The sequence below is a fragment of the Aptenodytes patagonicus genome, chromosome 5 (genome assembly GCF_965638725.1).
Source record: "Aptenodytes patagonicus chromosome 5, bAptPat1.pri.cur, whole genome shotgun sequence".
NCBI lineage: Eukaryota > Metazoa > Chordata > Aves > Sphenisciformes > Spheniscidae > Aptenodytes > Aptenodytes patagonicus.
Window position 1 is genome coordinate 80,987,164 of NC_134953.1, and position 26,509 is coordinate 81,013,672.

At 38.6% G+C, this 26,509-nt stretch overlaps 1 protein-coding gene across 7 annotated transcripts in view; it reads left to right on the plus strand.

Moving 5' to 3' along the window:
* The window catches only part of NTNG1 (netrin G1), a 160,984-nt gene that overhangs the window by 132,161 nt on the left and 2,314 nt on the right, over positions 1-26,509 (plus strand). For 4 of the 7 annotated variants that reach the window (XM_076337935.1, XM_076337929.1, XM_076337932.1 and 1 more), the window contains one exon: positions 750-887. The exons of the other annotated variants lie outside the window; for them this stretch is intronic. In XM_076337935.1, coding sequence (XP_076194050.1) covers positions 750-887 — 138 coding nt within the window. The remainder of the gene's footprint in view (positions 1-749; positions 888-26,509) is intronic. 7 annotated transcript variants of the gene reach the window in all.

Genomic DNA, 26,509 nt, shown 5'->3' on the forward strand with positions numbered 1-26,509 from the left:
TAGTCATTCTTTAATTAGGTGAACACACGTGGAAAACATACAGTGGGCTATGAGCCTCATTGCATTTTCCATCTGCCCACTGGGAGGTGAGAGAAATGAAAACGGCAGCGTAAAGCCAGTTCTGATAAGTTTTGCATTACGTTACTGCTCACCTCAAGCTTTTCATTGTGGAATATGTAAAAGGTTTATTAATGTCACTGATAAATACAATCTCATCAATTTAATGGCAAATATCCACATAAATTATTATACTGCTCAAAACTATAAAGGAAGACTATCTTGGAAATAAGTAAAGTGCATTTATATAGGCCTGTAAAGACATTCAGCACTTCCGAAAATATTGAGTAATATAGATAAGCCTATTTTAATAATGCGAAACATTTCACCCTGACGGCACATTGATATATCTGTACTATACAAAGCCTTTTTAATGTTCATTAAATTGTCAAAACCATCCTTACCAAAAGAGAATCTGTTACAATCACTTATCCTCAAAGAACATGGTATCTTCTGCCTTTATATCTTTTCCGTTTACTTTTTCTCTCCCCATCATAAAATGTCTCTTCCTGAAATGACATATGCAAACAAATAAATGGACCTATAGTAGTTATGTTCACTACTCTAAATATCCTTAACAGACAGTCTTCCTTTACCTTTAGCACTGGAAATGCACCCTTTATTGGTATTGAATGAATTATCACCATATGTAGACCTGAATCCAGTGTGTATGTGTTGTCTTGTTTCTGCAGACTGTTATTGTAACCCTTTTGGTTCAGTCCATGATCGCTGTAATGACAGAGGATTTTGTGAGTGTAAGGAGGGAACATCAGGGCCTAAATGTGATAAGTGTCTGCCGGGATATATCTGGCACAGCTTGGGCTGTCAACGTAAGTAACTCTGAGAGTCGCCCCTCTCCTGCAACTTTGCTGCCTCTGCGCCTGTATGCTATCACGTGCAGCTACTTAAGAGCAGAAAATGAGCAAAAGGCTCTACGAGCTGTAAGAGCGCCATACTGCCTGAACCTTTTTGGAGACTCCCAGATGAGGACAGTAAATTGACTGTGCCATCCATTTATTTCTATATGTTTTCAGTGTCCGCTCTCTTTCTCTTGCTAATGCCTTGGAGGAGCTCCCACTGCAATATGTAAATATGCGTGTCTTGCCAACTGTGAAATAAGTTTTGTATACTAAAACATCAGCATATTAACTCCAAATTTAAAATTCTTACTAAAAGACAAAAGGTGATTTCTCTGCATGTTCACTTTTTTCTGTACCAAACTTCAACTTCTTGAGTAACTTAACTATGCTTTCATACTTTAAAACTATGTCCCTGGACAATAAAACTGCAGAACGCTGGCTCATTGCCTGTTATAATTAGTGAAAACTAGACAAAAGCTAAAGGTAAAAAAAAATGGAAGTATACTTAGCATCCTTAAAAATAAGGGCTGAAATTTTGCATAAATACTGCCAGAGCAGATGTTGTTTCAATGCTTAGTTGTATATTTAGCTTCTCTTCTGGTTAACAGGTCTTGTAAACAAGCGAGTGGAAATACCACATGGGTGTCTACAGGATTAGACTTTTATTGCGAATTTCTTTTGTACTAAATTTATTATTTATAACTTAAGATTTATTCTTTATAACTGTTTTGATCATCTACTTCCGGAAACTCTGGAGAGTCCTCCCATGTTCTTCTTTCACCTTTTCTCCCTGCCTCTCTGCATTCTTCCACACACACATTAAAGAGATTTCCACAAGAGCTTGCTTTTGATTTTTAAGAGTGAGAATGTAATTACTGACACCAATTAGTCAAATAGTATAAAATTGGCCATATAGCCACACAAATGCTTTAAATGCTCTAAAACAAATGCAAATCTTACATCATAACTTTAAAAACAAAACAAAAAAAACCCAACAAAGCTAGAGATTACCGCTGCCTCTCCAAGTGATGAGTACCTCTGAAGTAGAAAAATCTGGGCTTGTGACCATTCAGCAAATATATCTGGAAAGAAAACCAATAAATAAAGAATTTCAGGAAACATTGTGATAATTAACCAATTAGCATTAAAGCTAGTACATGAAGAGAAAGGAAGTTTGCATGGGCAACGCAGTGAAATGTTACCCGAGAAAATTGGACTTTCTCAGCTTCTGCCAGAAAGCTCCTGTTTATATTTGGCAGGTTATTTAAACCGTACTTTTCACATGTGGTTGTTAACTGTATTCCCATTTTCTGGATACTTGCACTTGAGTTTTGATTCACAAAAGTATTGAGCACTTACAGTTGCAGCAGAAAGCAGGCGAAGTAGTGTTTCAAATCTCGGAGTTCTCGATTATGAATATTTTGAAAAATCAGATCCTAGGTATCTCAAAAAAAGCACTCAGAAATCATAGGCTCTCCCTCTGCCTTGCACCCCGTATGTAGAAGCAGGTTGTCCTTCTACAGGAGATTATGATTCTCTGCAGTAGAATTTGAATAAAGTACAGTAAACTCCATGTCCACACAGCGGGTCTAAGAAAGATGTTAAGTAGCTGAGATATTGAACAGGTCGGCAGGTCTGTGGAGCAAATTTTACAGTCATATAATTAATATAATATATAAACCAGCTTGTCAAACCAATTGCTTATTAAATGCAGTATTTCCTATCTTTTCAGGTTTGGACATTATAACCCCAATAATGTTCTTTTAATGAGGTTTTATGGAGCCCAACATATAATTAGCCTGATTTTAGCTGAATCAGAGTATTTGTAAAAGCTTTAGACAGTTTCTGGAAATGCAAGCTAGTGCCTTTATATTTGCTGACAAAACTAATTAAGTTTCCCTCACTATGTGGTAATTTTCTGAACAAATCTCAGTCTGATTGTGTAACGGTTAGATATTCTCCAAGTTTGACTAAATTATCTAATCAAATTCAGAAGAAAAACAACTAGATGCGGTTGTCAGTTTTATGGAACAGACATCAAATTGCCATGTTTTACCAAGCACACACTGATTTAAATCTCATTTCAAGTCTTTTCATGGAGGAACAGAATTCCAATTCATTTAATTTTGTAGTGTGCCAATTTGAGCAAAGCTCAAAAAGATGATTTGTCTGGACATGTTGCGTGTGGTTTTGATCTGTTTGCCTGAGCTTGTGCTGTACAGAAATGTATATATGCAAAGATGGATACACACACACACACACACACACTCAACAGACCAATATGTGTTTGTTTACTTTTTGTTATACGTAGCCTCTTGGCATTATTAAGAAAAATCTATTCTTATGGAGCTTTGTTGCTAAAAACCTAGGGCAACCAGAAGCTTGACCTATAAATAAATAAGTTAAATCTATACCATAGCTAGTTTAATTACTTGTATGATTGTATTAGTAAATGGAGTGTCTTAGTTTTATATATTAGTAATCCTATTTGGGAAAAACCAACGCTAAAGTCTTGTGGTGTTTTCTAAGGCTCACAGTACATCATTTGATAAATTACTGTTCGTAGTCTCCCTCATACCACAGACGGGCAAAAGGCACAGAAGCTATTCTCCTCAGAAGTACCTCACTCTTACTTATTTCATCTAAAACCTTTGAGGATCTAGGCGGAGCGCTCATCACTTGCGTCTCCGTGCGTACAGAGGTCAGATGCAATTTTAGACTTTGCCTCCCAGATAAAAAGCACCGTGATAACAGCTGTTATCTTACTGAATTGAGGGTTTATGCTGCATAGGCACAGCGGTCAGCAGGGTCCGGTTGGTACAGGAAGGTTTGCTGCTCTCAGAAAAAGAGGCACAATAGATGCGCCTGTGCCTTGTGCTACTTCTAAGCCCTCCCCCAGAACCATTCGTGCCGCAGGCGTTGTGCGTGCGGGGACGCTGGTGGGGTTTAGCTCTCCGCCTCCCTCCCGGATACCGACAATGGTTTTCTCACCAGCAGGCATATATAGATCAAAGCACAAGGAATGAATTAAGAACAGAACAGCCTGGTCCTGAAACCCTTTTAGAATTCCAGAAACATGAGAAAATACATAGCTATATTTCATTTTTCTATATTATAGAAATTAAACAATTTCCTTTAAAAATGAACATAAAACCAGAAGAAAAACCTCCAAGCCTGGCAAGAAATTTAACCAGCAACTACAGCTGTTTTGGGCCAGCCTTAAACTGAACATGGTGCTTTGTGATAAGAAGAACCTGTAACAAAAGGTAGAAATGTTTACACACAGAACTGCCTGGGTTTTAAAAAAAAATGGATGAAGGCAAGATATTAAGCAGGCGCATTCATTTGATTTTCTAAGTGTACTGCTCATAGTCTTGCAGCTTTTGTATTTCTTGGCCATGACATTTCAGGTGACTAAATTCTGTTGCATACATACAGGAGCATTTAGAAATAGCACCTTTTAATTTCACGCACACAAGAATTGACTCCAAAACCAGCTGCATATATATCCAATCAGGCAAAGAAGAAGTGACTCTTTTGCCAGTCTCAGTTTACCAGCACAGCTCGAATTTTCATTAGGTGTGATCAGCCCACAGGGGAAAAGGTGAGGGAGGGTCCAATGATTATTATTATTATTCACTATCTCCCGTCATATAGTCAAGGAGCAGATAGAGACGTTGAACCTGCAGCCCCCCAAAGGCCTAGACCGAGTACAAGAGTTACCAATGGTAGCTTCTACCTGAGTTAAATTCAGTACGTTATTTATTGTGAATCACTGTTTTAAATCATCTTGGTTCAATGGTGTAAATCTTAAAACAATTAGCGATGAGTTTTCAGCCAGATGCCTTATGTCAAGCTCTGAATACTTTATTTTATTTTACCCTTTTTTGTTCATTTTAAATAGTTTTTATTAAAGCAGGCAAAGGATTACACTCTTATCTTCAGTGCTCAAACTGCGCTCAGTGTTTGTATCTGTCTTCCAGACTGAACTTGTGTTACTCTGCGGCCTGTTAGATAATTCATATTCCGTCACAGTGTGCATTCAACTTCTTATATGATTATTTAAATATAAGCTTTTTTGTGTGCATTTTATCATGTGTTACAAATGTTAGAAGCCGAGGCGTTTGATCAAAATCATCATGCAGATTGAATTGCCAAAGAAAATCAAGCCTGAAATTGTAACCCTGGAACTTATATTAACATTTGCTTTTGGAAGTTTGTGTTTACAGTTCAGCAAGAAAATATATGTTACTATCCATTTCTTAAAAAAAAAAAAAAAAAAATCTTTCTTGAAAAAATACATCATGCACTTCTTTCTAGACAGATTAAATACATAACTGTAATTGTTATTATAACCCCCACTGAAGGTTAGTGATCTTTTATACATGTTTGTACACAGATGCATTCTGCGAGTCCTTCAACACCTACACACTGACCTTGTGCCTGGGGAGCTATACTCTGTAAAAAGAAATAGAAATTCAGAACCGGGATGCCCTGCCTTCCAGTTCACCTTTGCAGCTGCCTCTGTGGGGAGCCATAGACGATCCGTCTGTATCTTTTTACATCTTTTTACCAGTAGCAGTTTTAATGCTTTTAGCTGGTCAGGATAGAGTGGGATCTCCCCTCTGCACGGTGCTGTACGTGCCTCCAGTTCTGGTGTGTGCTGGCGCCAGGACTGGTGCTAGTGAAGTGCACTGCCACGCTTGGAGCTGGAGGGAAGTAAAACGCAGAAAGAATTCATTGAACAGGATGAAGTTCCGATGGGGCTGAACATTGCTGTCCCCAAGGAACAATCTGCCCCTGGTCTTTATACATGAAATACTAATTTCACAATGCCTATCTTACACGATTGTTATGCAGACTAAGGAAATTGTCTGTGTATAGGGGTTTGGATGTAAGAGGAACAGACTCTGCTTCAAATGGCTCCAAATTTAAATCCAGAATAATTCTCCTTAAATCAATCCAAATCCCACTGCTGCAACATCAAGGCAAAGTATGGCTTACAGATGTAAGACAAGCAAGGCAAGACTACAAACAAAATTAAAGCATTATCGGGCCTGATTCTCAGATGATGTAAAAAAACTGATGTAAAAAACCTGATTCCACTCACCTCGGGGGAAGCATGCTGATGACTTATACATGTAATGCCATACTGATATCCTGGGTCTTTTAAACTTGAGAAAAGACAATGTGAATGTGCGTATTAACGCATTCATTCCAAAATACATGACCCACAGAATAACCATACAGATGCAGGGATACAGAGAAAATTGTTCACCAAAGTATGTATATCATGGAATGGTATTATTTTTTTAATGAGATACTGGATTTGAAGGAGAAAAAGAAGGTTGATATCTCTCTGGGGAGAGGATATTTTAGTGAGAATAAACATGTCAGAACACACACACACTGTATTTAACAAAAATGATTAAATGAAGCATCTTTCCTCTAAAAGAGCGCAGAGGAGAAGATGAAGACACAGGATGCTTTCTCTATATAGTTACACAGATCTACATAGTTACTGTGGCATGCCTAGGTTGGGGATCAAGTCTCAAGCTGCTTTTAGTACTGCTGCCTACAAAGTGTGTGGAATATTGCAGAAATGGAAGAACCTGCAGCAGGAATAGACTAGAGGGGCATTGGTGAGAGCTCAAGGACATTATCTCAGCATCTCTGAGCTGGGAGGAAGGCTTCTGTGAACAGGATGGGGATTGGGAATTAGGTAACACCTCTGTGTGGGGAAGCCAAAGAAAGTAACAGGTCATAAATCAACCAAAGAACAAGGCATAGGAAAGGGGGCTAGTTAGCATAGTTAACATCCCATTAAGAGGCAGCAGGCTCTTAACAGACTGCAGCTCTTCACTTCAGGACATTTACTCTGATAACCTGGTGATCAGACTTGCTTTCTCCAAAGTGAGAAGAAATGGTTCAGTGGCAACATTTATACACCTGACCTTTAATAGAACAATTTTTCCCCAGCAAGGTGAAGGACTGGATTGGAGCAAAGAGGTTGTTCTCCTCTTGCTCTTGCCCAGGTGTCAGCTTCAAAGTTGCTATTCCATGGCTGTCTAAACTGCTCTAATTGCAAGTGCTGCAATCCCTCTTCTCCCAATTCCCAGCTATGTAGTCCCATACCCCTAGCAATCTCTCAGGCAATTGTTTGACCTTTCATTGAACCATTTCAGATCTAACTCAGCAGGACACTAACCAAAAAAGAGGAACAGTTTTCTGCTGTGTTAGTTCTGTGAGATGAATCGGCAATGGGTTGAGCAAGCAGGAGCACCCCGGGAGAGCATAACCCACTCAGCTGGGGCGCGACGCAACCCTGGCAGCCGGCAGTTAGGCTGGACTAGGCTGCCATGCAACTGTAGCACATCTGTGGGATCAGTATTCTCCTCTTTCCATCGTTAGATCATTCACATTATAGTCTAGCAAGTTGCTGGTATTTTTACCAGACAAAGCCACATAATTTCAGATGGATATGCAGGTGGATAATTAGGCAAACTTCCTAAAAACTTTTTCCTAAAAAAAAAAAAAAAAATTCTATACTCTCCCAAAAATAGTTAAAAACCCCACTAACCTACAGAAAAACAAACAGCTCTCCAAGATTCTCTTGTACTGAAGCAGAATCATAACTTTTTACAGACGGCAAAACTAGGATTCTGCATGCAAAATGAACGGTGGCGACGGACGTGAGCAGAGTGCATTTCAACGCAGCCCAATTTAAAAAGAGTGAATACAATTTCTAGGGTCTTACAATATTTTTGGTGCTGTATCATGGGAGAGTTCTGAACAACTAAATATTAGGAAATTCATGAAAAGTTAAACAAGTAACATTATTTGTTTTCTTTAGTCAGATGATTTAAAAATGGTTAATATTTCATAGCACAATGATAAATATTTTAACATAGTATACTGCAGTCGGTTAGGAATAGATCAAAAAGATACAAAGTAAGCTCCACTAGATAAACTTTTATTAGGTACATGAAATAGAACATAAAGCTTGATAGCAATCACCATTTAATCTATTCACGTTCGGAAACGTATTGAAGGGGAAACTTATAACTCAGTTAGTTCTTATGAATTATTAAATGTTCATTTGAACAGTGATGAGCAGGACTGCCTTTCCTCTGAAAAATCTGTCACGCTTTCCTTTTAAGCCTGCTCAGTGGCCATAACTTCGATGTAATTTGCCTGCTCGCTGCCTTTTTATGAGGACAGAAATAAAGAGATCAGTAGCACCACAGACATGCCCAGATGGGACGTTTTTATGAAGGGGCCTTAAAAGGATCATTTAGGAGCAAGTAAAGTAATCTCCATCCTACTTAACTGCAGATAAAAACTACTGACCTGAGGCAATTAAAGATAGTCAACACTTCTATCTTGACATTGATGCAACTGATGGCATTGCTGACACTAGCACATGCTGGTTATTAAGACTTCAGTGGTTATTGTTTTAGCTTCCTTCACACATACGCAAATACAACTCTCCCAAGAGATCTTTCTGTTCACAAGGATGGCAAAGTTTAGTTTAGAAGGAGCTGATGGGTTTTAATTTGCAAGGTGCTGGCTGCCTCCCCTAACAGAAGCTAAGCTCCCCCAGTGTTATTAAAAGTTTAAAAAATGCCTTTAAATATTATGCGTTAATAAATGGATGCCTTGGAAGTAGGTATACCAAGATTCAGTCTGCCTGTAAATTTAAATTTTAAAAGACTAGCTTTCACCTTTAATGGATTTCAGAGTTATTCTAGGTACAGGGGCACACCTGACGTTAAGGTCTTGTGCTTCTGCCATGAATTTGAACACGCTGAAAGGATGTAATCCTAAAGCAATCAGCATTTCTAACTTCAGCTTTGTATTTCTACAGAGCTGAGTATTGTAGTATCTAACAGCTAATGAACTCAAGGCTTTTTAACTATGTACTACTACTATTTGAGGTACTTTCCAAAAGATTTTAGATGTCTCTACTCATTGACAGTATTTGTTATGAGTAATCTATAGAGGTGAAAAAAAATAATCTCAGACTGCAGGATTTAAAGAAATTTAGTTGAACTAAAGGAGTTATTATTTAGTATCAATAGGTTGAGTACTTCAGCAATGAATTTCTGAAAATAATCAAGACCTTTCAAGATCTGAGCTCTTAACTGAAACACTTAACAGAAGTGCCTTTTTACATTTCCCGATTCCCGCTTCACCCTATTGTTTTCTGACCATCTTACCTTGCCCGTTTTAGAGCTGGTCTTCAGAACCTTTCGCTCCTGTGAGTTGTGTGTTTCTCTTCATGCTTGCATGCGTATAGACAGTAGAACATCTTACAGTAGAAAATTGGAAAGCCTGTACTGAGTTAAGACCAGGGATCAATTTACCCCAGTGTCCTCTATTTGTCAGTAGTGGGCTTGAGTGGTATTTCATTCAGCGTAGGCATCCAAACTCCAGGAAGTTACAGCTTACGGATTTTCTTAGCCAGAGTTCATCAGTATCTTCATGTTTAGTTGGTCTCAATGAGCCTTTCATCCACTAATTTGCCTAATAGCTTCTTGAGACATTCATACTTTTGTTATCCAAACGTCCTGGGCACAAGTTCATGATTATGCAAAGTGTAATAATAATAATAATAATAATAATAATAATAATAATTTCTTTGTTTTAACTGGCTGGCTGACAATTTCATTTGGTAATTCCTAGTTCTTGGGAGGAAGGCGTAATAAGAATAAATGAATAATCATTTCCAATTCACCTCTTCCATAACATTTGTGATTTCATAGATGTCTTTTATTTTCCTTCAATCCATCTTCCCTTTCTTATGCTGAAGAAACCTAGTTTATTTAATCTCTCCTTTTATAGGAACTGCTTATATCTATGATTGCTCTTCATTCTACCTTTTTTGGTAGTACTATATACCTTTTCAATATGCAGGACTTCATGCAGCGTTCGAGAGCTGGGCGCATCATGAACTTACATGGTGACATTGTGGTGTTTTCCGTTTCATTCTTTTTTTCCTGTCCTAAAAAATTCAAGAATATATTTGCCTTTTTGACAGATGAAGAGCATTAAGTGAACATTTTCAATAAAATACCCTGAACTACTCTTAAGGTCCCTTTTCTAAATGGTAAAAGCCAAGTATCTATAGGGGTGCATTACTCTTGAACACTGAATTTCATCTACCATTTTATTGTGCTGTCACCCAGCACCTTAGAAATTCTTCTGAAGTTCTTTACAGCCACAATACTTTTGTAATATGAGCAAACTTTATTACATTACTCTTCACTCACTTTTCTAGCACAATTCTGCACGTGTAAGTCCTGACACGGTTCTTACAGGACTGAGTAGTAGTCTCTGACATTTATTCTTACCCTGTTTCCTATTACTCAATCCATGATTATTCCATGAAAAAAAACCAAAAAACTCTTACTGGTTTCTTTGAAAAACACTGCTGAGGGATCTTGTGAAATACTTTCTGGAGATTCAGGTACACTACCAACCTGATCATTTGCGTCCATATGCTTACCAATTCCTTAAAAAGTCATCTACTAGGTTTGTACACCATTATTTCCCTCTACAAAAAGTTCACTCTTCCGTGCTCATCATGCTCATTCATCTATCTGCTAATTCTTTTCTTCATTACAGTTTCCGTCAACTTGCTTGCTGCAGAAGTTTCACTTGCTAGTCTTTAGTTCTTCTCAATCTCCTTGGAGCTCTTTACAAAAATCACATCTGCCATAGTCCCTTCTTACAGTTAACCAAGCCCGTCTTGGCAATTAAATCAGTAAAATCACAGGTAACAGTCAGAAATTTGTTTCTGCATTTTTTTGAAATTCTTGGATCAATATTACTTGCTTCCGGTGATCTGATGCAACAGACTATCTTCCATTTTTTAAGAATGGTTTGTATAAACTTCGAGACACACCTCCAGAGCATGCCCCCATCAACATAGGCAGTAGCCCGGTAACCTCCTCAAACACTTCCATAGTTAATACTTCGTAGATTTTTCCCTTCCCTACCTTACGCACCATTCGTTTGCCCTAGAGACTTCCTAGAAAGTTTCTGCTTCTGATGTGTTTAGAAAAAAAAATAATTGCTAATTTGTATGACTTTAGTACATTGCTCAATCGTTTCTTACACGCTCAAGCATGTTCTCACAGCTCAATTCTGAGAGTCTGTACTCTTTTTTCCTTCATTTCATCACAATTTCAACATTTTTCTTTACTGTTTGTAAATGTATTTCTTTATAAAGTTTTCTTTTACTCTGCTGCTAACAATGCGATTTTTATAAAAATCCTTTTACATAGTGGGGTTTTTTTGATACTCACTTTACTCTGCATCTCTAATATGACCAGCTCACCAAGTCATCTGCAAACATTCTGCCCCTTTAGCTTCTCCTTGCATTTCTTTCTAATAAGTGCCTACATGATCATCTCCTCTTCCCCTAGATCCATACCCCTGAGATATGTACTAACCCTTCCAGTAACTTCAAATTCATCTTAAAGTTAAGCATGCAAGTCAATATTTTGACAAGGAACATGGGTATGATAAAATCAGGAACAAAAGCTTGATCTTACAAACATCAGTCCAGCTTTTTGTCAGATCTTTGACTACTGCCCTTTACGGCACAAATTTTAGTCAAGCTATTTATATGAATAACAACTATGAAAGTGAGTACAGCTTTACAGGATTCAGCCAATACATATTTAGAGAGGACTGATAGCCCATACGAAAGTACCATGATGTTCTGTAGCATATTAACGGTATCGTTCTTTCAATTTCTTTCATCCCTGCACAATTTTGAGATACGATTTTGTTGATTACAAACTGTTCTTCTCTCACATTGGACTACAGTCAATGGCAAAATCATTAAAAGAGAGTTTTAATGGAAGCCAAGTCAAGCCCGTTATAATTATCTTGGAGAATTATCTAAGGAGAATAATTAAATTGTTAATAAAACTTTTACCTATAATCATCAGGTGAGAAGAGAAAGATGTGACAGTGCTGGAAGTTTAAAGATTTCTACAGAGAAGGGGAAAGAGAGTTTGATTGTAATTCAGTTGTTGGCAATTAATGTCTATAGAAGATTACTTAAAACTGAAATCAACTTGAAATAGTTATATCAAAGAGACTGTGTTCATTAACATCACTGATTTCAATATACAGCTGGGGTCCGCAGTGATTAAAGCATTATGCCCAAAACTATTTTGTATTTTTATAACTACAGCTTGGACAAGTACTTCTTTATAAGCTATTTTTTTCCTTCCAATGACCATGTGTCTTTTTGTTCAGATGGAAGTGGAAAACCGTGTAATAACAATCGCACTGATGCCACTGGCTGAATCTAGAGACAATATTTTGATTTGTACTTCTGTTTGCAGATCAATGTACCCACTTCATTCCCTTTCTAGAGACTGAGTGGAGTAACTTTCCAAATCTTTCACACTTTACAGACATTTATGAAACCCTGTGCATTTTCCAGAGGTACAAAGAATAAAGCATAACCAAAATATTGCTCCAGCTTATGGAGCCAGTGGCCGAGCTGCATATTGAGCATCTCTGAACAGCCAAAGACAGACACCTTTATCTTTCTATGACACCTATGTGCTAGCCCCTGTTCTTACTCTATTTCCTGCTTAAATTTGAAGGCTTTTCTAATGGACCCAAGAATCTATTCTTGCACTTCAAAACTGCTAGGTTATAAGGAGCTCAGCCATAATCTCTTTGGAGGAGGAATTCTCCCTTGAATAGTTATTTAGGTTAGCCTTAAGAAATAGCACTGAGCAGTTATAGGTCAGGGATACACAAGGGCTACAATCCAAAGAGCTACCAGCTTTGTTACCCACATGCACTAACCAGTCCCCATATATGCTGACAGGTGCAGGAGGAACAAACGCCTCCAGGATCCTCAGTATAGAAATAGCTGACCATAGGAGACAATTCAGCAGGGTGTTCTGTTAATGAGATGCTGCATCACTGAGCTCTGAATGTTACACATACTTTAAATGGGAAATGAACTTCCCTTTTAAGCCAGAAGATCCTTGAATTAGGACTCTTACTTTGAAGAGTTTAGAATTTCATTTCCAAGGAGAGTAAAGAGAATTTCACCACATGTAGCTCGCTCTTTAAAGAGCTGAAGCTGCATTTTGATAGTGAGGCAATAAGCACTGACTAGTGTCCAAGGAGAACAAGTTACTCTCACAAGGTTCAGAAACCTGGCTTACTTCCTCCTGATTTCAAGAACAGGAGAATCCCACAATGGGATTTAGACTGGGGCCGTTAGTGCAAAGAAATTCATTTTGAAGGCAAACATAGCATCCTTAAATCAGCCCCATTATGTTGACATCATGCAGCAAAGTGCAGCTCTCTGCAAGGAGGCTTCAGTTCGCAGAAAAAGCATCCTATTCCGCATATCTTTACAGACAGATTACAACAGTGTATTACAACACAAACGTCTCAAAAATTGAGCCAGATGTTTTGAAATGCCTCAAATTACGTATGCACACATGTCATTTGGAACACAGCTAGGGAGAAACATGAAAGGCTGCATGTACACAGCATAACTTCTGCAAAGGTTTGAAAATTTAGGTCAAGATTTACACCACCTATCAAAGCCATATACTGCTATAATTTTTCTGCAACAACCTGAGAGCTTTGCTAGTTCATGCAAAACCATTACTGATTTAAAACACAACTGAAAAGATGCTTGGAGAAGTGTACTCCAGTTATATAGTCTCTTTTATTCAGTGGCAACATGACAACTTAGCGATAATGCTGCAGCCCACGCTGCTCTGCACCATTAGAAGACCTTGACTGTTTTGCAAATACAAAACATTGAGCCAGCCAAGATGTGTTGAGCACCTCCTTCACCTCCTCCCACCCATCCTGGCTTTGGCCCAAACCCCTCTGTTCCAGTTCCAACCGCTTCCCTTTAGCACTCATCTTTCTCTTTTAGCCTAACACTACTCATTCTGTAGCTTTCTTGCAGTCTTCAGAAAACCATCATCCCACTCAGATCTGCCACGTTACCACTTAAGAAACGCTGTCTCACAAAGGCAGCATAAAACCTTTGCATCTCTCACTCCTCTCATGCTCTCACTTCACCGGGCCTGTGTTTCAGACCTGAGCAGGAACCACACTGGAGTCTCTGCTGCCCAAGACGGCACGTCTGTGCAGAGGTTCACCTTACGTGCTGGCTAGCTGTGCTTGCCATGTGGCTTCATGGAGCAGGAAGAGGCTTGGTGTTTAGCCTCAGCGTTTGACCCCTCACAAGGGTCCAGGCACAGACCAGTGCTACAAAAAGTCATCCTACCTGGAATTACAGCCTTTTCTCATCCTCCAATATCATGTGCGCCCATCAGCCAGCGCTCTACACAGGTGTGCAGCAAACACCGGCTCCCATCGTAGGAGGCAATGTAAAGGAATACACACAGTTCTGGAGGAGTTGTGATCGGAGAAGTCAGATTTCCATTGCCATCGCTGCCAAGGCTGCTGAAAGAGAAGGACAAGCATGTGTTAGGAGTTGTGGGGGTTCAGGTTGTGTGAGGTAGGCGTATGCAAGGGGGGATGGCTGGGGGCAGAGGACAGGAGTGGATCCAAAGAGAAACTTGTCAGGAAATACAGCTTCATCAGCCAAATTCTATTTAGCAGAAATCAGTTTTCCATTTTCTGTGAGAGTTCTACAAAGAAATACACTCCGACATTATGTTTTAAAATACACTCAGACGTTATGCTTTAAAATACACTCAGACATTATGTTTTAAAAGAATATACAGCATTCTAGAAGTACATTTTCATAAAAATTGAGCATTTCTTGTGTGACCCTTCCTTCTCTAAGCCAAAGGTGAGTATATGAGTTTGTAAACTTGTTACAGGCACAGCTTCTCAGGAGCATGAGAAAATGACCAAGGGCTTAGCTTTTCAGTCTGAAGTGCGAGTGGAAGACTTTGAGTAACACAATTATTTCTTTTCATCATGAAGTTTAAGAGTGTTGATACAACATATCTTTAGAAATATATAACACACTGATTATACAGGAATTTATTTTGTCTAGATTAACGGAGATATATTTGTTATTTTTCAACTCTGGCATGACTTGACAATCTAAAAATTGGAAAAAAAAAATTAAATAAAGCAAGTACTTTGAAGTGAAATCAAATTTTGCAGTTATCTATTCCTTGAGGATCTCAGGTTATTTCAGTCTTCACTAATAATTAAATTTTAACACCTTTGTGCATCAGGGGATTGATAAACAGAAATGTAAGTATGTGAATCAGCATGTCAGAAGTAATGCAAGAACCATATAAAGCACAGAGGGAAACATGAGTTCTTACTCATGAGAGTCTTTTAACTCTGGACTTTTTAACATCCTAAATTATCTTAACATGTTGTCATAGTAAGCAATATCAACATCCATGTTTAGAGGCTTTATCTTTAGTTCGTTCGCATGTAGAAAGAACTTTTCAGACATTAACCCAAACAAACACGTTGAGCACTGTCTCTCTAAGTCTAAGCCAGCTCTATTGTTACTCAGATGTTTTCTACACTGTAGAAAACTGTAGCGTTGATAAAATGAGATTAGTGCAATCCTGTTACTATTGCAATAACCTATTACTAGTAGCCTGCATAATCATATTCTGAAAAATACGTAGGTTGCCTGTATGCAGTCTTCATCGGTATTGGTCAACGTGCAATACTGAGTTACGAATTCTAACTGCGTACTTATCAAAACATCGCTTTTGAAAAGACAAATAAATAATCAGAGCCTTTGAAATTTTGTTAAGAGGCAATATAATTAGATAAACAAAGACAGTTATTTTGTGTTTTGGTGTGAGCATCTTTTGGACATTTTTGCTGAATGATGTGATATTATAAGTCAGTTTAAAAAGTGTTTTCAGCTAAAACACTGGCTAAGTCTATCACGTTGGTTACACCTGCGTAGCACATTGCAGAAAAACTAGTGTGCGTGAAGAGGATCATGTTGGCAAGCAAGGACCTATTATCTACATTTTCCCATCTAATGGCTGCTCTGTCATGAAAATAAATGCACAATGATACCTAGAGCAAGTCTGTGTGTAGCGGTCAATATTGTTGATGAAAACTACCATGAAGCAGCTGATAGCTTTAATTATTTGATACATTAATTTATTAGTTCTCATTTTTGCTGAGTGCTACATGCCAGCTCTTTGAGTCATCTTACTGATATTCTGATGAAAAGAGTAGGAAAGTAAAGCATTACACCAATTAAAACCCCACTTACAGGAGAGCATATTATCATCCAGTATATCTCAGAAAGGAATTACGATATAAGAATCTGCCTGTTGAGTGTCAGTTTTTAATTTTACTGTAATAATTAAAGTAGACAATAACAGATAATATTTTTAAAGGCCAAGATAAAACATTTGCAAACCTTTACCATGTTCCTGATATATGAATACGAAGCTGCTAAAGTTCTGAGTGGTGAGATTAGAAGGCGGTACATACATGACATCAGTATTTCTAATTGTCAGAATATTTAAACATCTTATGCAATTGCATATGACACTGAAGTGGACAAGATTGCATATGCCTTTTTTAAAGTCATAGTTTATAAGCCTTTTTATAGCTGAGAGTCTCCAAACTCCCGTGGAAACAGTAATCAACTCTGCTGTTGCATTTATCTAATAAACAGTGCAATCTAGTAAGTAGAACTGGAATTCACAGGACCTGTGTTCGTTCCCTTCTTTAGTTAGCATAGGCAAACCATTTGACTTCCCTTGGCATCAGCTTCTCCATTGTTCACTGGCAGTAACAACTCTTTCTCTGAAGAGCTTTGAGACCCCTACAGGGCAGTGTTTTTATCCCCATTCTAGAGCTAGCTCAACAAAAGCACACGGAAGCATTTCATCCACATTCAAAAGAGTAAGTCAATGTAGATTCAAAAAGAAGATCTGATTCCCAGTATTGTTGCTTTAGCAAAAAAAAAAAAATATATCCCTCACATTTCATGTTTTGTAGGAACTATATAAATGTTTTACCTTTACCTTTGCATTGTAACTAATGTTCACATAAACTCTGCATGGTCATCTCCTCAGAGATTCTACGCCATTTACTTTGCACATTGGTGTTTTGGTCTCCTGTAGTAGAGTGTTATCCTGGCATCTTAAATCTCTCCGTTTTGAAAAACGCACACAAGAGGAATACATAATGACATGTAAATATAAACTTGGCTTTACCTTTACTTGGGGTCAGTGTAACATAGCTGATTGTAAGTCACACTTATGTAAGCATGACTCCCTTTTTTAGTTACATACCCATTCCATTTTAATATCTTTGATATTTATGACAGTGTAATTGAAGATTGCTGATGTTTCCATTACAAATGCTATTTTATGTAGATTAGAAGTTGATCATAAGATTTATTTCCGGTGGATTTTGTTACTAATTTTTCAAAATGCCCCATGCATTTGGCTTTAAGCCGAAGTAGCGAGAAGAAAGTTCGCAATGTTCAAATTATTTTAGATCACAATTAACTTTAGAATAGCAGCATTCAAAATTTAGCTTAACATGAATATAACATCTTCTGTGTAAAAAATAAATAAATACAACTAAGTCTGCTTTAAAAAACTAGCCATTACAATGCAAAATTATTACTTTGAATTCAAAGAATTTTTCTATACAAGGTTTGCTATACACAGCAAGTATTGTAAAATAAAATTTGCAGAACCAACTTTACTCCATCTGAGTGATACTAAACTGATTATTAAAAATTTAGCTCTTTCTTAACACCAAAACCAGGACATGTGTTATTAAGCTGCAACAACTATGCTGCTGGGCAACAAAAACTTTAAATAACTCATTAGTCTCCTCTTCTTTATCAAACACATCATGAACACTTTTGCTCAAATTGCCAGAGAATGCACACACATGCACACGTGTATCATATATTTGGGGAGCAAAAAATTAGGAGAGAATAAATTTTTTAAAATACCGTCATTAAATAACATAAGATTACAACTTAATCTTAAAGTTCTCACTCAGCAGCTCTCTGAAATCATTTTAAGTTTTGTCTACGAAGAACTTCAGGATCCAGGGCCATGCAGATGTTTTGAGGAATACCGATACATCCCGTATTTGTCCTCAGATTAGTACTATTGTGGAATTAATGTCATTATTAACAGAAGCCAGCAACACATTCTCTCACTCACTCTCTCCCCTTCCCTAAAAAATTTTAGGAAAATAATTACAAGAATAATTCTAATCCCCTAAATCATTAGGAATTATTTTCCGTTGTGATTATCTTCTCTGGTTTTGCTGCCAAATAATGTGTGGGGGACTATTTCATGGGTTTTGAAAGTCTTCAATGCAGCATTCATCGGGAAGAATGGCAGGAAGAGAAACTTTTGTCTTTGTAAACAAAGAGAAAGTATTTGTGTTCTTTTGTGTCCAAAACATTACTGCAAGTCAAACACCCTAGCAGCTAAGTATGCAGGAACATTCAGCCTTTTATATAATTCATAATCACGTATTTGAATTGCTGACCTTTGCACGCTCCTGCTTTGGTTTGCTCTCCAGGCTTTCTTCCACCATTTTGTGCTCTGTAAAAGCGATACTTGTTGCAGCTCTGTTTAATAGTTCTTGGGAACTTTTAAGAAAATACTGTTGTCGTGCCTGAAGCCAAAAATGCTGCTGTTCAGGCAAAGCCATCCTGCTAGCTTTTTGGATAGGACTGAACCGCCTGACGATAGGTGTCCAGTGCCACTGCTGAGGAGCAATGGCAGTTGGCGGTTCCACAAGGAGACAGCAAGGCAGGACCAGGAGGGGACTGGTGGGGCGGCAGGGCAGGGCAGGGAGCTCCCCAGCACAGGGTCCCTCCCGCAGCACCCAAGCCAGGCGAGCCGAGCAGCCCCGGTGGCAGCGGCAGGGTCAGTCACAGCCTGCGGACTGCCAGATAAGACTCTAGCGGCGAGACAGGTCTGGGGTCACACCGGGAGGTGAAACGCGCAAGGCCAGGGTGGGCCGAGCCCACCGGGTCACTCGGGCAAGGACCAAGGCGAGGGCCTGAGTTCACGTGCACTCCTCCCAGGCCGGCGGGCAGAGGGTGCGCGAGTGGAGGCCTCAGACGAGGCTTTTCACAGCTCTTGCTCGCAACTTGGGGGTTTCCACAAGAGCCACGTCCAGTGTCGCACAGCTGCACCGGATCAGAGCGGACCTCAAACGCAGGCAGGGAAGCCGTGCGCTGGGTGGAGAGCTTGCAGGCAGGAGGGCTGCAGGCTGCCCGCAGCGGTCAGGGCCTGCCAGCACGCCCAGGGCCCCGATGGCTGCCCGAGACAGGCAGGCATCCCCCCGGCAGGCCTCCTGCCACCATTCCCACAAGCCTCAATCTCTCGTAGGTCTTACGACACACCTGCCAGCTCCGTGTAAATGTCTGAAGTGCCCTCTGGCACCTCTAAGGGCAGTAGCTGCTTGTGTTTAGGGAACCAAATCCCACCCTCCAACTGTTCACGGGGCCTTTTGATGACCACTTCATCTTCTGTACCTGAGGAGTTTTTGTGCTTAGCCAGTTTTTATTGATAGTGCTTACATCCAAACCCTGACCTTGCTGTTGGCACTAGACAAAAAAAACCCAGTAGTTTCAATTGCTTCTTTTCCTAGTTAAGGAAAGAGAAGACAGATCATGTAAGAATGTTCATTTATCTTCAGGAAGATAGAGATAATGGCACTGCAGCTTACAGCTTTGTAAGTGGAATATGAATGATAGGGGTATGTAGTCCCTTTTGACCAACTAAAGCTATGATGTAGTTTATCGCTCTCCTGAGATTACCCTAAAATATGATAAGGGTCATACCAATTCAGTGGTGCTACTCTATAAGCAAAGCAATAAAATGAATGGGGAATTTTTTTCCCCCCACTTTGGGAATCATCTTCTTTTGGAGAAGTATAAAACTGGAACAATCAAAATCAGAAAACTGAAAGGTTAATCAATCATTTCCTGAAACCGAGGAAGATTGGAACGTGTTATCTCAACCATAATTCTTAGATAACTAAATCTGGATTTGTTTGCAGCCATTTTAACAAGCAATCTTGTGTTGTTTCGGCCAAAGCTGCTATGGCTTCTCTATCATGCAAGAGTATCAATTCCAAAATTCAGCTCTCCCCCTTGTCCTTTTGACAAATTTGATGTATTTATTCTCATTATCTTTTATTAATTAAATCCAAGGATTTTAGATTAAGAATAGAGATGGAAAATGAGAAGGCACAGACATAACCTGTGGAACAGGGTAACTTTCTACCTCTGCTATCCTTACACCATGGTTAAAATAAAATTTGTTCCGTAGAGGATTTTGCGCTTTCAGTAGTGAAACGTAATCAGCTAAGCTTACCCATGTGGATGCTGGGATAAATTGGTATCTATTTACAGGAGAGAGGAATCGCCATCCATTCTGTGGCTGTGCGCTGGGGAGAACTCTGAATAGTAGCTGCATCTTCTTGTAGAAACTCTGAAGACTTTTCCTGCAATTTGATTAGAGCTGGCTTAGCTTTGAAGTGAGAATTGTGCAGAAAGAACAGAAATTACATGCAGGCAAACAATCTAAAAATTCTACCAGAAATTCTCAGCAAACACAGTACCTCCGTTACCCACCTATTCATTTACTCCCCGATAACTTAATAAAAGTGGTTTGATAAAAAATCAAGTGTCATTTCAAATGTGCCTCTAACAGGCATTTCTAAGACAAGTCAAGATGGAGATGTCTGCCTTTAGAAACTACTCTCACTTGGTCAATGTTTATTTCCTTGTATTGTTGGCAATATAATTAATCACAACATTGTTTCAACTTTGCACCGGAGACCTTTGTATTAATGTTTGTCATTTTGTGACCGTAATTTTGACACAGTAAGATACGCTTTAGGCTTGTACTTGTCTACACTGATTTATTTTGTCTTAACTTCAGAATGTGCCTTGGTAGATAAGCACAAACCAGTTTCCTTCTCATGCTATCAAAGCATCTACCTTGGCTTGATTTGACAGTATCCTAAGATAGTTTTACTGATCCCACTACAGCAAATGTTAAATTAGTGTCACTTCAAAAAAACAAATCATTATGAATATCTCGTTTAAAAGAGCAATAGCTGTTTTTCACATCAGGTATGTCTGTGGTTTAAAACCACTGAAGAAGTCTGATCAACGCTGACACGTGTATTCGTGGTAGCAGAACATTTAAAAACCATTTGGCAGTAACTGGTGACAATAAATTAAATCATAATAATAATCTAACAGTAGATCTAACTGGAAGACAGGCAGGGGGAGAAATCTAAGTGACAAAACCTCCAAGTCAGTTATTAGCCACTGGTTATTCAAATGAATAAGATACTTAAGTTATAAAAGTTTGAGGTTTTGTCATGTGCTGTGCAACACTAATTGTAACTGAACAACAATAGTTGTAATCTTTCAGAAGAAGCCTGACTACTTGTAACTTTTCCCCACGCCCTTATATCCTCATTCCTAATATTTACTTTATATGGGTGAAATCTCATGAGCCAGTGGAGCTCCACATAGAGATCTTTAACACATAACAAGTTCATATTGTATTTTTAGGATTGTTTCCAAATAATGGAAATAATTTGTTGTTGCTAACTCTGGCAACTTGAAAATGTTTTGATTGTGGTCACTTCTGTTCTGATACAACCTGCAACAATTTTAAACCTTTGCATTTGAATGAGACGAAGTGTTTTGCATTCCCCAATTCCATTAATGTCTATTTGACAAATTGTGGGAAGAATATTACTAATACCTTCACGACGGCAGAGGTTTTCTTGTGCGTGTTTGCTATATGTTTGTGTAGATGTCCGTGTTCTTATTAGGCATACACACAAGCTTCCTCATTTGTTGCAATTTCTTTTATATTCTGTGATTGTTTTTACCATTTATTGATTATATGATCACATTTTTAGAGAATAATGCATGTTAGTTACAGAATCTTTATAGTATTCATAGGAACTAATTCTGTATTCGACAAGAAATTGCTTGTGCTTGGTCTCAATTTACTGAACTTATTTATGTAGTGAGATGAAACCTCCTAATTTTTTCATGGCATTTCAATGTGCTGTTCACAGCTCTCTCTATATAGACAACCACTGCATATACTGAAGCTACCTATGAACATCATTACTGAAAACATGGGTTTCACTGTGCTTGGTTTTTTACTCACTTCTTATGCCGAGACAGAATATTCTGTTAGCATGTGTGCTGAAAACTTCCTCATAAATGAAGTAACATTCTTCACTAGATAAGAAGTACCAAGGAAACAGGGGCATTAGAGGAAAAAAGCAGCCAAGAACAATTTCTTCAGCCACTAGACCTGCATGCTTTCAAAGTTACGAACAATGGGTGGAATCCAAGGTCAAAAAATTCTCATGATTTCAGTAGTGCCATTCACACAGACTACTGGCGAACAGTATGGAAAATTCACTGCAGCGAAGCAGGGTCAAAGCTTGCATCAGTGCTCTAGAATAGGCCAAAATGTTGTGTAATATATTCAGAGCTGTCAACCCACCAACCTGTCCAGGGACTATAATACTCACGATCTGGGAGACAAAAAGGAGAGAAGTGAAGAGATGGTTTTAAAAAGAGAGAGGGGGAGAGAGAAGGCCCGTAATAAATGATACCACAAAAAGAGCACACTGAAGAAAAATAGTGATGGGAGAGATGATACAAAACATTGCTTGAAATGAAAGACTTCAGAATTCAAGAAAGGAAGCAAGGACGTCTAATAAAAAGTTGTCTTTCTGTGGCTTTATCATTAATGGTCTTTATGCTGTTCCCACAAACAATGAAAATTTCATAATAAATCCAGATTTTGATGCAGAAAGTGAACACCACCTATCCCAGATCAAAAAAGGTGTCCTTTTGAATACGTTCATTTCTTTTTTTTAAGTCAATAGCCTGTCCTTTCTCATAGTGACGGGGCTGACCCACCTGAGTAAGATGCTACTGCAGGCAAGCTGCACAAAAATTAAGGTAGCACAAAGAAAGGTACAAAATGTATTTTCTCCCCTCTTGGATGGCCTTTGGGAAAGACAGGAGGCTAAAAGAAACCGTGTTTAAGTCCAACAGCGTATTGTATATAAGTAGGCAGACCAAAAGCCCGGCGCGTGTGCTCTGAAGCTGCCCAGACACAGTCACCAGAAAGAACGTAAGCCAACAGCACAATGCTGTGCCTGAGGTGGCCCTCCAGATCAAAAACAAGACTCGCATTTGTGTTACTGTGTCTGTATTGCTGCTTCAGAACTAAAATCAGCCACAGTTGTCTCTCTCTTTTCTTTCAAGAAGCTGAAAGAGTGTTAAAGTTGAGTTTTGGACAGACTCAGAAATTTTCATGCATTATTCAGATTTGAACATTTAAGAGCAAAGTAGACATTTGTCAGACAACTATGCTACTCTCAATACATTTCATTAAATACCCAGTATAAATTCTATGAAACACTAGCACATCACTTACCCCTTGAACTGGTTGAAAGACTGGATATTTTCCCCTTGTTTTCCTTTTTTATTCCATTTCCAAATGTAATAACATTGGAATTATAAATCAAGAATATTTTGTGACTTGCGGCAAGGCATCTTTCATCATCGTTCACAGAAGTCTTATCCTAAGAAAGAGGCTTCAGTATTTTATTAATGATTACTTTGGAAAAGATGTTTACATTTTAATTCAAAAATAATAACTTCTCTTACTAATTGCAGGGGTTTGTTGGTTTGGAGCGGGGAAGGGGGGTTGCCCCAAGGACAGAAAAGCTTCAGATAGCTATCCATTTTTACATGTGGCTTCTTTCTGTCTCCTTTGCACAGTGTTTTATGGATCCCATAATCAGACCATAGCTTAGATTGTAAACTGATGAATTATGAAAATATTAGAAAATCTTCCTTTATTTTACTTTAAATATTTGACTTCCCGCAGTAGCGCAGATCTGAAGACTGTGCTCAGAAATATCCCCCAAAAAGGCCTGCAAAGCTCTCCAGAGCAAATCAGATATCTCTGTTTTGTTTCTTAAATGATCAGTTTGATGTCCCGTCCTCTAATTAATGAAGATCTGCCAGCAAACCCCCAGCTAGTTCAGCCACACAAGTCTTAATAGTCATGTGTGATTACTTCAGAACTAGTTCTTTTACTTGCATCCCTTCTCGGTGTTTTATTCTTTGATCAGAACTTGATACCGGATGCCTTTCAGATTAACTCAAACTAATTTTTCCTTATTGTTACTTTTAATGACGAAGATAAGGCAGAGCTGGTTCAACACCTCTCAGCAGTGGAGGTAACATTTCACTGCTTGGAGTATAAGAAGGGGCAAGGGCACGGCAGGCAGGAGAAGGTAGGAGGGGTACAACGGGCAGGAAAGCCCCGTATTGCCAGGCTCGCTGCTCCTGCTGCTTGGGGAACCGAAAAGGCCGAGGGCCAGGCACAGGCTGGGGCTCCGCCAGCCCGACCTGCACCCACCAGCACCAGCTGCAGCAACTCTCCTTGGGCTTCAACACGGAGCAAGGCATCTGCAAGGTCCTGGCCCGTCCTGCCCTGCTCAGCAGCTCCCCGGTCACTGCCTTCTCCGAGTAAAGCCTAGAGCCTCTTCTGAAATAAAATGTGTTATAACACGTATCCTGGAAAAATACCGTGCTAACGTTAGAAACATTGTTAATTTTCTCAACAACAATTAATATACTTGCCTTGCTTAGGTCTTGGCAGCATGTCGACTACTTTTGTTTAAGGCATAAATTTTGTTTTAAATTCCAGTGAAAGTACTTTGCTTTATGCTGCTGATGTGCTACACTCATTAGCTATAGCTAATCCAATTCCTAAACTGAATAAACATAATTGGTTAATATTAAAGTTTTAAAAGTAATCCTGACCACGCTTTCGGGAAGGTGGAAATGGTATTAGAGTTGGTCAGAATAAAATTAAAACAAAATTGGCAAAAAGTAAATAATGGGATTTCATAACATTTTCAGAGTTGTTTCATTTAACTTCCAAATCATCACAGTTGCTACCTACACGATACATATATGTGTGTACATGTGTGTGTGCAAGAGAAAGAGATACAGGGACGAAACTAAGGAAAAGACAGCTGTGACAATACAAGATTAACAATTCAAGAATTTTCAGCTACATAGTAGTTTGCTGAGAACATTAAAATCTACCCGTTTTAACTTGAATGCGGTTCTGTGGGCAAACTTTTAAAAGCACGCAAGAATAGTGAAGGGGAAGCTTTTGATCCATCCCTTCTTTAAGTACATTTTTAAAACTTTCTAATGAGAAATAAACTGATGCTGATTTAAAAATCAGCATCTATAACGCTGCGTCCAGAATTTTGTCGACAGCAATGATTAGAGGCACTTGATAGCAGCCCGCATCAGCGTGTCGGGCGGAACAGCCGGCACGTAGCAAAACGCCACTTCAGCCACCCATCTCCAGCAATCCGTAACTACAGGTCAGAATCCGGGCTGACGGCCTCCCAAAATAACCAGCTGTAGTTGTCAAAATAGGTTTAAAAATAGGAAAGCTATTGGAAAATAAATTTGCTTGACTGAATACTTGGGAAAATTTGGATAATATATTCCGGGCCAAACACGAGGAGAAATAGCTCATCTGCTGTTTAAGAAGTGGTATTTAATTAGCTATTGAATTCCACTCAGTTGCTCAAGGCAAACAATAGTCGGTATTGATGGGACAGATATTCCACCGTTTTCATTGCCTGAGCTGTAGGAAGCATCCCAGCAGTGAGTAGTCTAGAACAAGCAGATTCAGTAGCTGTACCATCAGATAAAAAGTATTTTGATTTTTCATATTGATACGGCTAAATATATACGATATGAATAATAAGGTCAGCTTTAAAGATACATAGCCTCAGTTATAAGAGATGTAACTCAAATATTGACTTTTAAAATACAGTTCATTTTTTCGGCCTGTTATCGTTCTGTTTTTCTGGGTTGATAATCTCATCACATTTATTTGGTGGTGATTTACTGTTCCTTTTACATAATATAAACACTGTTTTTTGTAATGTATATAGAGAATATTAAAATTCAGACCTGGCTGTCATCAATAATGTGTTGTTTGTTGTACCTAATATTCAAATTTTGACATTACAATTCAGAACCTGGACAACAACGTTAAATCCATAGCTCTTAGGAAAAACCTTTGATTGCTAAAGGAGTCACTGAAAAAAATTACTTAACTGTTCTCTTTTGATTGCATCTATGAGTTTCTAACACACTGCGTTATTATTTGGCCCACTTGGATGCAGAACGTTAGAAAGCAGTTGTCAGAGTCCTTCTAGAGTGAGAAAATTATTTTTCTGAAAGCGCGCCAGGACAGAGAAGATTACCAGTAAGGTTGCTGGTGCACAAAATTGTACAGATTTATGTAGAACTGCATCACTTTGGAACTTGGACTGTTTCAATTTTAGTTCTTGTAATATTTGGGTTGTTGTTTTTAAAAATAAGTAAATTAACATTTATAAAACTACTTTTTTGTAGCAATAAATAGCAATGTTTAAAGTAAAATTAACAATATTTTCCCTATTCTGAATTTTTTAGGGTATTTGCAGGCTAAGGTATGCATAAACAGCATATAATGTTGAGT